Source organism: Canis lupus, chromosome 38, assembly GCF_048164855.1.
Source record: "Canis lupus baileyi chromosome 38, mCanLup2.hap1, whole genome shotgun sequence".
Classification (NCBI taxonomy): Eukaryota; Metazoa; Chordata; class Mammalia; order Carnivora; family Canidae; genus Canis; species Canis lupus.
This window is the reverse complement of record NC_132875.1, coordinates 22,262,102-22,276,120: the sequence shown is the minus strand read 5'-3', so window position 1 is coordinate 22,276,120 and position 14,019 is coordinate 22,262,102. Positions and strand designations below refer to the sequence as shown.

General features: G+C 42.5%; 1 protein-coding gene across 2 annotated transcripts in view; it reads right to left on the bottom strand.

The window, feature by feature from the left end:
• The window catches only part of DSTYK (dual serine/threonine and tyrosine protein kinase), a 50,203-nt gene that overhangs the window by 20,537 nt on the left and 15,647 nt on the right, over positions 1–14,019 (bottom strand). For both annotated transcript variants that reach the window (XM_072814554.1, XM_072814555.1), the window contains exon 2: positions 10,763–11,151. In XM_072814554.1, the coding sequence (XP_072670655.1) occupies positions 10,763–11,151 (389 nt within the window). The remainder of the gene's footprint in view (positions 1–10,762; positions 11,152–14,019) is intronic.

The window sequence follows — 14,019 nt, the reverse complement described above, 5'->3', positions numbered from 1 at the left end:
ACAAACAATAAATAAAAAGTCATTTTTCCCCCAATACCCTGTCAATGCTTTTGAGGGCAGGGACCATGTCTACCTTATTAACTGTGGTAAACTCCAGTGCTTAACACACAGTCCTCAATATTGTTGAATCAATCAAGCAACAAACTAAGCCAGGTTTGCCAAACATTATTACTGTCCTATTCTAAAGGTTTGAAGGTATCCCAAAGTCTTAGCCACCTAAGTCTTGGTAATATAATACCTTTATTTTCATGATCACTTGGTATGACAGAGACTAAGGATTGCCCATCCAATACTTAGCCTCTGCATTATCGGGAAGGCAATGGCCTTTACAGACAAGGCTGAAAATAAGTGGGTGGGCTTTCAGGAAAGCCTTTTCTCTTTTCTTTCTTTTTCTTTTTTTTAAGATTGTATTTATTTATTTGACAGACAGAGAGAGCATGCACAAGCTGGGGGTAGTGGGTAGAGCCAGAGGGAGAGGGAGAAGAAAGAAGGCTCCTGGCCGAGCAAGGAGCCTGACTGCAGGGCTTGATCAGTGGACCCCCAGAGCTACTTCACTATCCTAGCTTCAGACTTCTTTCATGTGCGGGGGGGTGTGGGGCTGGGGGGGTGGAATTAACTTCTATCTTGTTTAAGCAAGCCCACTTTTCTGATCATCTGTTACATATGACCGAACCCAATCATGACTGTTATAGCCAAGATCCTAAAGTGAGTTTCAAGTATGATTTTTGGTTTAGAAACAAACCTCTACAGGTCATTTTATAGCCAATAGTTTTTACTTTGTGTTCTTCTTCTTTCCTGAGGATCTTGAGGCACTTAAAGAGCATATGGTTCTATCCACTGCATAGGTTGCTCATCTATATCTATGTCTACTCTGCCTGGTATTCCAGACCTAAAGGTCAACTTGGAAACTCATGCCTGTATCACCATTGCATGCACACCAAGTGGGATGTCTTTAGGGATCTACAAACTCAAAATCAATCCTCCACAGAATTCAAGCACATTCTACAGAGCTATAAAAGAATTTAACACAAACTGTCAAAATTGTGTCCTTAACATTTATCAGATGTTGAAAATGTACTTATTTAAAATGTAAAACATATGCAATTATTTCTTCTTTCAGACTCATATTCTCTTTTCATTCTTTATTTAGTATTTTTGATGAAAAAAATTTTTATTTTATTTTATTTTATTTTTTTAAAGATTTATTTATTTTTTTATTTATGATAGACATAGACAGAGAGAGAGAAAGGCAGAGACACAGGAGGAGGGAGAAGCAGGCTCCATGCCGGGAGCCCGACGCGGGACTCGATCCCGGGACTCCAGGATCGCGCCCCGGGCCAAAGGCAGGCACTAAACCACTGAGCCACCCAGGGATCCCCCGAAAAAAAAAATTTAAATAAAAACCTAGGACCTTTTCCTTTTTGATCTCCTTCGCTAGATAAGTAAGAAAGGCTGGGAAATGTCAGCCTATTGTTTCATGTACCGTGTGTGTGTGTTTGTGTGTGTGTGAGAGAGAGAGAGAGAGATCTCCCATCCCCAAAAAAGCTTTACAAAGATCTCATCATTTTCCCCAATAAAGAACCAGTAAGTTTAATTCTAAGGTAGATCACTTGTTATTTGGCTGGCCACTCTGAACTTCCCAAAGCTAAAAGTGCTTTTAGCATCTCATCATCTCTAATTTGAGCTAAAGATCCAGCTACTTTCCATCCAAGACTAGGCCAAGAAGAAATCTGCTGTTTCATCTAAGCCTTGAATTGCATGAAATGTTTTCTGGTTGGTAGACTAGTCTGACACTCATCCCACTGTTCAAAACAAACCTCCTTTCACTACCCTGAGTCACACTGCTAGAGTATGAATCACTTCATGAGGCATATTCAAAAAGTGGGTAAGAACTTTTAAGGCTTAGAGTAGAACACGCAATTGCCTAAATGCCAATGTTACAATACATATAATAATTTGATAAAGACTAGGAGAGAATCCTAAAAAATGAAACATTACAGTAAGGTAGAGAACTATAGGTGAAAATGTTTTTTAAAATACTTATTTTAAAGTTGCAAACCAGGGCACTTGGATGGCTCAGTTGATTAAGCCTCTGCCTTCAGTTTAGTTCATAATCTCAGGGTCCTGGGATCAAGCCCCGCACTGGGGCTCCCTGTTCAATGTAAGTCTGCTTCTTTCTTTCCCTCTGCCTCCTCCTCACAACTCATGCGCGCAAGCTCTCTCTCTCTCAAATAAAATCTTTAAAAACAAAAATAAATAAGTAAAGTTGCAAACCATTTTTAAAGATATAAACCGGGACGCCTGGGTGGCTCAGTGGTTGAACGTCTGCCTTTGGCTCAGGGCATGATCCCAGGGGTCCAGGGATTGAGTCCCCATCGGCCTCCCAGTGAGGAGCCTGCTTCTCCCTTTGCCTATGTCTCTGCCTCTGTGTGTCTCTCATGAATAAAGAAAAACTTAAAAAATATATATATAAATCAATCTAATTTATTACAGGAATATCAAGAGAAGAAAGCCTAAATAAGCAAACCAAAATAAGAGGTATTTTCTAAATAGAAAATTGTCAGGAATAATTTTTTTTGTTTTGTTTTGTTTTTTGTCAGGAATAATTTTGTTTGCTTGTTTATAACAGATTTTCTTAAAATTCTTTTTTTAATGTTTTATTTATTTATTTATTTGAAATAGAGAGTGAGAGAGAAAAAGCAGGAGCCAGGGGGCAGAAGGAGAAGGAGAAGCAGGCTCCTCACTGATCACAGTCTGAAGTGAGGCTCAATCTCAGGACCTCGGGATCACGACCTGAGCTGAAGACAGACAATCAACTGAACCACCCAGGCACCTCAATTTTCTTAAAATTCTAAAATAAATTTCTAGGTTTTTTTCAAAGAACCATTTTGTGTGCACAAACACCAAAAGCTGTGGGGTCCACTTGCAGAACCAATATCCTCCCTAGGAGACTGCTGACTTTATTTGCTCACAGGTACAAATTCACTTAAGAAAGGAACAGGAAGCGCCTGGGTGGCTCAGCCAGTTAAGCGTCTGCTTTTGGATCAGATTATGATCCTGGGGTCCTGGGATCAAGCCTTGCACTGGGCGCCAGCCTCGCACTGGGCTCCCTGCTCAGTGGGGAGTCTGCTTCTCCCTCTTCCTCTACTGCTCCCCATTTGTGCTCCCTTGCTCCCTCTGTCAAATAAGTAAATTAAAATCTTTAAAATAAATAAATTAACAAAAATGGATTCAGGGCTTTCTAATGGTAGGTACTGTTCGATATACTGGCACCTAGAAAGAACTTGTCCACTCCTAAATGTATCTTGTACTAAACAAAAATGGATAGAAAACAATACCACACTTGTTCTTCTCCATTCCCCAGTGAATTAATGTGTGCAGTTGGTCTCACCGTGCTGATGACCATGAGCACTGGGAGCCAGGCAGAAAGAGCCTCCTGCCTGACATCCTGGCAGCGGTACAAACCAGACTGGAATGTGCTATGTGATTCGGTGACACTTGGGGTGAAGGATGACTCATCCCTGACAGTTATAAACAAAAAGGGAAGCCAGCACTGTCTCCTGGAGACAAGGAGTGAAAAAGTAACAATTAATATAGAGAGGATGAGCCAGGCCTGTTCTGGGCCCTATTATGGCCACCTGAGAGGGAGGCCTGACCTTGGACGGTTTTGTAAAAGGCTATTGGCCATCGTAGCACCTAGAATGGTGCTTGGCACTGTGTAAGCATCCAAGAAATACGTGTGGAATGAATGGATGAATAAATAACACCTTCACTACCTGCTCAAAACCATTTTCAATACTCATATGTAAAACTTCCTATCTTTCAACCCATATCCCACACACTTAGCTACAACTGCTGTTTGCCTCCTCCTCCAAGAATAAAGTGGTGAATAAGCATTTTGCTCCTAACTGACTCAGGGAAAAAGAATCTCAGGGAATAAGAGTATCCCCAGAATTCCCAGTGGGAGTCACAGTGAACTCCTAAAGAGATTTCTCTCATAGAATGCATTCTGCACAAATCTATGGAATCTACAGAGGTTGGTGTGTCAATCATCAATTTTCTCAGAGATTGTTACTCTGCAAACACTAGAACTGCCCTCTTAGGTTTTGTCTTTGATATAAAATGACATTACCTCAAATGCCAAGAAAAATCGCTTGATTGCTGAAGAAGCCTGACCACTTCCTAAAAACACTGGCTCTTATGGCTCATAGCACGTCCCTGAAATTCAGTTCTGGCCAAGGACAAGTATATAAACTGATGGTTAAACATAAGACTGCCAGGAGATCAGGCAGGTCACAAAGGTCTTTACTTCCTCTACAGTTCTGAAGCCTTGGGTTGACAACACACAGAAAAGAAGTACACAACTACATAATATAGCCGTGCCCTTGCTCAGCAACTGACCACGTCGCGCATGGCCTCAATCCCTGTCCTCTAGTCTACCTACCTTTACTGTCCATTCTCCTCCCGTGCCATTCTCATGGGGCAGTTGAGATGTTTTTCCTGTTTGTTTTTACACAGGTTGATTTTTCTTCATTTTTACATGGTTCCCAGAAGGATTACTCTTAAGTACTAATTACATATGAAGGAAAATATGTCTCTGTTCTTGTTACACTGTAGAAAATACTTGGCTGAATACATATCGAATAGCCTCTATGTGATCTACCTTGTGGGTATTCGAACATCCAGTACCCAGAGATACAGATGAAAGCAGGAATCTGAAGCTTTATTCTTGTCACTTACTAGATTCATCAAAGCAGAGACAAAGTGGTTAATGGAAAAGAGAGAAGGAGGAAGGGAAAACTTTACCTTTTAACCTTATGACTTTTGTCTTATTTACCTTTTAATAACATCTTTCTCTTCTTTCATTACAAAGAACTTCATAATGAATGACAAAGAACTTTGACTCTAACTAGAGCAGAACAGTAATGATAGCTAAGTTGGAACCAGAAGGACTTTGGACTGACAAAAGGAAGGGATGGCTAACCATCCTAACCCCCATGGCTGTTAGGGAAGGGATGGGTGACTGAGAGAGGGATAAATTCTCTTCTCAAGGATGCTGATTAATACATTCAAAGGGTGGAGGGAGTGGCACCTGGGTGGCTCAGTCATTTAAGAGTCTGCCTTCTGCTCAGGTCATGATCCAAGGGTCCTGGAATCGAGTCCCGCATCGGGCTCCTGACTCAGCAGGAAGTCTGTTTCTCCCTCTCCCTTTGCCTACAGCTCCCCCTGCTTGTGTACTCTCTATGTCTCAAATAAAATCTTTTTTAAAAAGGGGGGGAGGGTGAGGAGGAAGCTGACTTATTCTGTGACAGACACTGTGCTACATCCTCACACACACCCTCATATTGTGGCCTCACACCAGTCCTAGAAGATATGGATTGCTCCCCCACCTTGCAAAAGAGGGAACCAGCCCAGTCACACCGTCAGTTAAATGACAAGCCAGGATGTACATCCAGGTCCACTAGACTATAAAGAGATGTTTTAACAGTCAAGAATTGTCTGGGTTGATGTTAGGCAGGTTCTGAAAGATGAATAAAGGAAGTACAAGATGACTTTAGGGATCCTGACGATCCTAGTGTTCTAGATGAAGAAATATATCCTACAAAGGAAAGGCTCTGCCATGAGGCAATCCTGCAGGGACTGATTGAGATACCATGAAAGAAGTCCAAAAGAGAACAATAGCCCAAACAACAGTTTCTGCCTGTTGACAGTATTTCCAGCCCCTGAGTCTCTGAATTCCCTACCCCTACCATCCTTGATTCAAGGTGAAACACACACAGATCTTTGAGGTGGTGAAAACAGGGAAGCCTCTGGGTGTAAGAAAGAGATAGATGGGACCCCAGAAACAACACAAGAGAGGAAGATTAAGACTATAACCTCTGCCAGATTTTCTCCCCAAGAGCTAACCTTGAGAGGCCACAAATGAATCACTGGTGGTAAACTGAAAAAACACACAGCCTCAGATTCAAGCTGTCCTTTTTTTTTTTTTTAAAGATTACATATTTTTTTATTCATGAGAGACAGCGAAAGGCAGAGACATAGGCAGAGGGAGAAGCAGGTCCCCTGCAGGGAGCTGACATGGGACTGGATCCCAGGTCTCCAGGTTCACGCCCTGGGCTGAAGGCGGTGCTAAACCAGCTAAACCACTGAGCCACCCAGGCTGCCCCAAGCTGTTCTTTTTTACTTTTATTTTAGTGAGCAGAGGGATTTAAAACAACAAAACTTGCCTCTAAACCACCAACCTCCTTAATAGAGAAATTAACCTGCAACATACGCAGATATGCAGGATGCTTATATTCTACTACATCTGTTAGTATGTGTTCGGGGAGAGCCAAGAGAGATGTTAAATATGAAGGGTACAGGCTCACTGCCTAGAAGGAATTTATAATTTCGCATTTGCCTGAACTTCCAATACCCTTTTTTAACATAACACTTTAGCTCCCCTTTCTCTTTGCCCCGTATAATCACAGTTTCTTTACTGTAATTGTATTTCAAGAGTGCCATTCTCCATCATATACATATTACCCCAACTCTGGGTCTTTTCCCTTGGAAGGGCTGTTTTTTTACCCAATTCCATATATTATCTCCTCTTAAAGGTTACCTTCTTGCCCCAAGGACCTTCACACAGCCTTCTTTCCGCCTTTTTTACCAATCAACTGTTATCTTTCAATCTAGAGACACTCAAGATAAGATATGGTATCTAACTAAAGGTGAACAACACACAACAGATTTAGTTTTATAGGCACCATCATAAATGCCAATGAATAGATAAAAATTGAGAGAGGCTAGTCTTCTAGCAACAATGTTGAGTAAATTTGGAGGTTAAAGTCTTGCATAAACCTTTGTCATTTTTAAGTAAAATCCTTTATAACAATTTTGGGTTGTGAAAGTATTAATGGCTGAGAACTTAGAAGTACCAATGTCTGTATGATATTAAAAATAGATTATTTCCATTGCCAGTTATTGACTGAGACAGAGGGTACTAGGGTTATAATGTAATTATTATTTTTTTTTAAGATTTTATTTATTCATGAGAGACACAGAGAGAGAGAGGCAGAGACACAGGCAGAGAGAGAAGCAGGCTCCATGCAGGGAGCCTGACACGGTACTCGATCCCGGGTCTCCAGGATCATACCCCTGGCTAAAGGTGGCGCTAAACCGCTGAGCCACCTGGGCTACCCAGTACTGAGGGTTATAAAGAGAAAACTTTACTAATTCAACTAGTTAGAGTTAAAAATAAAATTTACTTGCAAGTCATCAGACTTACTTGCAAACATGACAGTCTACCTCAGTTTCCTCAAAGATACCCCATCAGACATCATTCTGAGCAAAGAATCATGTCAGCATGTGGCAGTCTGGCTGCCAGGTGACATGTACATCTGTCCAAAGGGTGGAGATAAACAGGCCAGCAGAACAACTGACAGCTCTGTAAGTTAACACAAGTGAAACACCACAAGCAGGCTACAGGAGTGCCCCCTCACACTGCGAACGTTTCATCATCTCAGCTCCTTGATACTCCCTTTTCTTATGGGTGTTCATGGGAAAAATACACACACACACACATATCAGACTGAGGCAACTTAAAGCAGACACTCGTGTTCCACTGGACTCTTAGGAAGGGGTGGTAGTAAACATGCCAGGAAGGGGGTAGGGGAAGTATATATGTGGAGACACACCTAGTAAGTCTGGTCAATGGTGAAATGTGCTGCCAGTTGGAAAATTACTATGTTTCCACATGAAATGAGGTTACAGAAACTAACAGTGTGATGGTGTTCCTCTGCTGTTGAATTATGAACTGAAAATCTCAGGAGACCCAGAGCTAAAAAGCTGGGAATACCGAGCACTGTGGGTCCACATGGGTTAGACTATTCTGGAACACACTGAAACTGGCTAATTTATGAGGACTTTAAAGCACCATATCAAAAGAATGACCATTGTATAAGGGGGTAGTGGGAAACTCTGCTTTGATAATCTGACAGTTGAAAATGAACATCTCATTTCCCCTAATTCAGTCTTGGTTTCCTTGAGCTAAGTTTTCCTTTCTTTACCACCCTCTTTGCAAACCAAATGCAATGTCTGTTTAGAGCTATCTCACTGGTCCTAAATATAGCTGGAATTAAACAAAAAGATCTTTTTCACTGACACAAAAATCTTCAAGATAAGCTAGGAAGAGCCCCCGGCTGTGAGCCCCCAGCACTGAGGTCCATGAGTGTAATGAAGACAGGAGCCCGACTGTAGTGGGAGAGCAGGGCCTGAGCTCCACAAAGGCTACTCAGGCTTCCCTGAGGCCTGGCATCAAGGGGTTCCAAACTTAGAACCGTTGGGGCCCGTTGCTATTTCTACATCAAAACCACTGGAGAATAAAGCAGATGCGGAGAAATACTGGCTAAGGAAGTCTCAAAAACCACATGAAACAGAACATAAGAGGCTAGAGAATTCCTCAAGACAAGAGAAGAATATTCCTCAAGAAAGAAAATATGTATTTCAGCTGTACAGAGAGAAAGCTGATCTGGTATACTGACTTCCCAACCAAGTAGCCTCCTCAACCAGAAGCTCAGTGCAGTGCTTCACACACATCAGGAGCAGGCCAGGGGAGCTCTCCCTGGTGAGCTGTGTGCTCAGATGTGCGCCTGGGGAACGGCTCTCCTTCTCCTGCCTTGCACTTGCTCCAATTGCCTCAATTCATGGAACAAAAGTAAATGAGCATTAAAAATTAAAACCAATAAAATGAAGGGACCCAGAGAAATCAATCAAGTGATGTGCTTCTCCTGCACATGGCTTTGTTCACATTCCAAGATTGTTTTTTAAAAGGCAAGAACAGGAAGAACCACCACCCAACCTATAGCAAGCAGTCAGGAAAGCTACTAACAGTGTTTTTTAAGCAGTAACACAGAATGTAGCAGCTACGATCATTTTTTAAAAATGAAATCAAATAAAACAGACAATAGTGTGTTTTATAAAAAGTAAAAGTATCGTTTCATGAAATGTTACTTTTTTAAATTTTTACTTATTTATGATAGTCACACAGAGAGAGAGAGAGAGAGAGGCAGAGACATAGGCAGAGGGAGAAGCAGGCTCCATGCACCGGGAGCCTGACGTGGGATTCGATCCCAGGTCTCCAGGATCGCGCCCTGGGCCAAAGGCAGGCACCAAACCACTGCGCCACCCAGGGATCCCTGAAATGTTATTTTAATGTATATTGTATATACGTACTAGATCCTGTTAGAAAATATTATTTCTTACACTGAATAAAATCATATGTACATATACATATATACATATATATATATATAAATACACACACCACACACACACACACACACACACATATATATATATAAATTTTTAAAGTAACCTCTACACCCAATGTGGGGCTCAAACTTACAACTCCAAGATCAAGATCATGCTCTCCCAACTGAGCCAGCCAGGTGACCCCAGGGAAAGAAACTCTAGAAAAGTCTGAAAGCCATTGGAACCTGAAGGAACCAGATTGGACCAGTATGTCAGAGAGATTGTGTATGGCTTAAATACTTACTAACTACAAAGAAGTTCATAGCGAACCCAGCAGCCTCAGTCAAAAAACAAGGATTACTGTCAGAGCTATTTGTCAGCGTTATGCAAGAACCCTCTCAGCATCCTGGACTTCAGGAGTATGAGCTCTCACTCTGAAAACGGAGGAAAGTACCACTGAAACTCTGCTCCAAGAAAATGCTGGCTTGTGTACATAGCCCCTCTAGCATTTATCAAGATAAAAGAAATCTGGTCTCTGGAAGGAAATGAGATGACAGTTTCTAGTTCTAGAGTGTCAGAGGCCGTGGCCACAACCAAAGGACTCATTCATTGACTGGGAGATCAGGCTTTTTAGAACAGGGGTAGGTGCAGAGGTTGTAAGAAAGAAGAAACAAAATTTCCTAGTCCTGTTAACCTAGCCCTTCCTTCCTGGCACAGCTAATCAAGGTGATGGGACTCTGTTCTGAGCAAGTCTGCATTCTTTTCATCTTACCCACTCCTGACCCGATATAGTCACATTCTTTGCTGATCCCCACTCAGTCTAATCACATAGCCCGACCCCAGCTGTAGAGGAGAGGAAGCCTAGCACAAGAGTTGAATCCTTCGTAAGCGGAGATATGAATACTAGTCGATATGATCTCTTAGAAGACACCACAAGAGCTGTGCTCTCTCTTAGGAGTTTACTTCAAGAGAGAAGTCAAGAAGATATCCTTTAAGATGATAGGATCTCCCTATCTCCTTACACTGAGCCAGATCTGTCCCCAGGTTCTCCAATTCCTTAGGAAGTAGGAGATATGATCTGTCCCACTTAGTAAATAATGGCTAGATCTAAGGAAAAACTCACAGAATTCTTTACTTGGTCTCAACTTGATTAGGAGCATGAATAATCCACCATCTTACCATTCCTTTCAGACAGGGATGGCTGTAGACAATTCTAGCAATGCCTTCCTGCTGAGAAATGAAAAAGGATTTCTGGTTCTGATCATAATTACTCTGTAAAAGCCTGTCAAGATGCAAGCAGCACATTCCTTCTATTGTAGAAAGGGAGATAAGGGGGCAAGGAGATAAGTGAATAGCTTAGAGTCCTGCTGCGTTCAGGCCTTGTCTGTTTTTCAACTTCCTAGATTATGTGCTCCATCAGCTAATGCTCAGAGCCCAGACTATATATTGCCAAATCACTCTGTGAGAAAGCTCAAATCAGGAAAAGCTGGTACATATGTGAGCAATTGTTGTATAAATCCGAGACTGGTACCTGTAAGAGAGCGTGGTGCATCGTCACCTCCAGTTCAGCTAAAACATGGGCAGCGTCCTCACTGTCCTCTTGGACCTCCAAATCCTCCTCAGGGATGGTGTCCCAGTTGCCCTGGTGAGCAACTAACGTGTGAACTAGTTCATACTGGCCGGGGAGTGCCAGGCTGACCCGAGTCTGAGTCCCATAGGTGAAGCGGAGGCGTCGAAGCTTACAGTTCTCCTCACTGCCCAGCCTGGTGGTGGGAAGCACCTGCACCCCCAACAGCAGGTTCAACAGCTGGCACTTGACATTACAATCCTGGCCGAGGATCAAGATGCAGGGAAGGCAGTCCACAATCTGCTGGAGGTACTTCTCTTCCTTAGGTGGGAAGGCAATGCAGCTCAGCTGGCCTGGTTGGGGAAGGGGAGGATGGAGAAGGAAAAAGGAGTACAGAGAGACAGTGAGGAGGGGTAGACAGAGACTCTTCCAGAGACCCAGTCAGGATGGCAGGGCCCCAGGTTAGAAATTTCTAGAGAGCTCTTGGTTGGAGGAGACATCAGGAAAACATCTTGGTCAGAAAGACTCCTCAAATATCAAAAAGAAGTCCCCTTCCTGACTTGTCCCCAGAGCAACTGTCTCTACCTAGAAAGTTGTCAGTGACCTGATCCCTCCCCGCTCCTTTTTCATCCAGTGAATGACCAGCCCACGTACACAAGGACTCCATTACAATCATGAGGTCCTTAAACAGACAGGGCCACTAAAGACTCCACTAACTAGGACGTGAATCCAAGGAGAAACCATATCTAAAGATGTCAAAATGAAAACCTTCGTGACAGAAGACCTAACACTTGAACATAGAAGGCTCCTTTATATGTCTCTACCATCTGCAGTTTTAGCTGGTTACTTTCCTCATTTATGACATCTTTTATAACTAAATGTGTGAGCTAATCTTTCCTAGGTATGTGTGTGAGAACAAATCTTTACATATACATACATCAAGATACAATGTTACTTGAGTTTGCATTATTTCCAGAATCTTTTCCAGTTCATATCTCTAATAGCTGGTGACAGCATCCCAGCTGCCATGTCCTACTGAGTTAAGACAAAGGGAGGAACTGCCTGTTAGGGGAAAATCCAGGTAAATCGAGGAAGAACATGATCTAGCTCAGAAACATCCACTTAGGGTAACCACGCTCATCTAAATGGCGAGCTTCCACAAACACATTAAATGGTGTTCAAGAGAGAAGACAAAGCCTCCTAAAGTAGGAGAAACTGCTGTCTGGGAAAAGGAACCAGGAACGCATTGACCTGAAAGTGTCAGATTCTGAATGCAATCATTTGGTTCAGAGGCACTTATTTGGTTCAGGGGCCACTCCTGTGTGTGATTCAGGCAACCCCTGTGTTTATTCATGAAGACACAGACACAGGATTCTTAGGCTGTAAGAAGCCTATCTCTGGGCCAAATAGAACCTTACTGAAACTTGGTGTAAAAAAAAAAAAAAAGAAAAGAAAGAAACTTGGTGTAGCACCAAATGAAAAGTATTCATTTTCATCACTTTGCCCTGAGCTGTCAAACTATCCATACCCTATTTGTGAAAGGGAGGTCTGATTTAATTAAGAGGCTCTTCTACTCCAGTTTGTATCTATCTATCCTGTTACAAATCCTCAAACACCTCCTTCTTTTCCACAAATGGCACCACCAAAAGGTTTCAAGAAGGTTTTGCTTTCACCCAAACCCCTCCATGCATTACATTAAGCCTGTCCTTTCATGCCTGTCTGTAAGTCCATCACCTGGCCTGCTTATGTACATCAGGATACCAAGACAAGGAAATCGACTCTTCTGGGAAAGAGACCAGTTCCTTTGAAAAGGCAAGGAATGGTAACAGAGTGCCTAATTGTATTCAAGGCATTTACCAACCACAAGAGTAACACACCGGACCACTGGTCTAATCTTTGACCCACAATCTAAAACCAAGGGGACAGGGATCCCCGGATGGCTCGGCGGTTTGGCGCCTTCCTTTGGCCCAGGGCGCGATCCTGGAGTCCCGGGAACAAGTCCTGCATCAGGCTCCTGGCATGGAGCCTGCTTCTCCCCCCTCCTGTGTCTCTGCCTCTCTCTCTCTCTAAATAAAAAAAATAAAATAAAATAAAACCAAGGGGACAGGGGTGTCTGGCTGGCTCAGTCAGCAGAGCATGCAACTCTTGATCTTGGGGTTGTGAGTTCAAACCCTATATTCAGTGCATAGTTTATTTAAATAAAATCTCTAAAATAAATAAATAAAAGCAAGGGGATGTAGCCAATTGCTTGTGTGGCCACTGAGCAAGTAGCAATGGGCTAGTCCTGAGTCCCTTCATATCTTGTTCACAACTAAACAACACTTACCAGAGTCTATTCTAGTTATCCATTTATAATGATCGAAAGCAGGAAGAACCATCATACTTTTCTCTGTATCCTCAACACCTAACACAGTGACTGACACTTAGTAAGTACTCAAGTTATGCACTTGTTTGTTCTATGTAAGAACCCATTTACTGTGGAGAATTATCTATTGAAAGCTATAAGTAGTTCCACTAAGTACTCAGAAAGGTCCAGGGGCAATGGTCATTCCCAAAAACCTTCATCTCAACACAGAATGGACGTGGACAACAGAATAGGACCTCTCCGTTCACCTCAAAGAATTTAACTACAATGGTGTCAGCGTGAGCTGTGAGCAAGGTAGATTCACCAGACAGAATCACTTTCAGCCATCCTTTCTTATCCCTTCCTCTTTTTCCAGTGCCGCTCAGATGCTCAGAGAGGTGCCCAGGTATAATAAGCCCACACTGACGACCTTCATAACTCCTACAACATAAGTTGATATATAATTTTTAAAAGAAGCTAAAATGAACGTGAAGAGTGGGTCACATAGAACTAACACCAGCTCATCATTTTACAGGACCGGAGGGTGAGATCACAAAACCTCTGGGACAAAATGTCAACTATAGGAAAGCTAGTAAAACATGCTGCATCAGCCAAAACCACAGGAGACACACCCCATTAATCATCTGACCCAAATGATCACCCTCCCCCGCCATCTGTCGTGACAAAAACAGCTACTACAAATAAACCACCATAGACCAGGACCATGGGAGAGGGGGCTGGTGCTGAGCCCAGTTTTAATTTTCATTTCCATGCATTCCACTGGGGTTCTTCATGCAAATAGTGGACTGAAGAAAATCTGCAATATGGGTATTGCCATCATTTTTCAGTATGTCACTATTCAAGCTCTTCGCTTCCA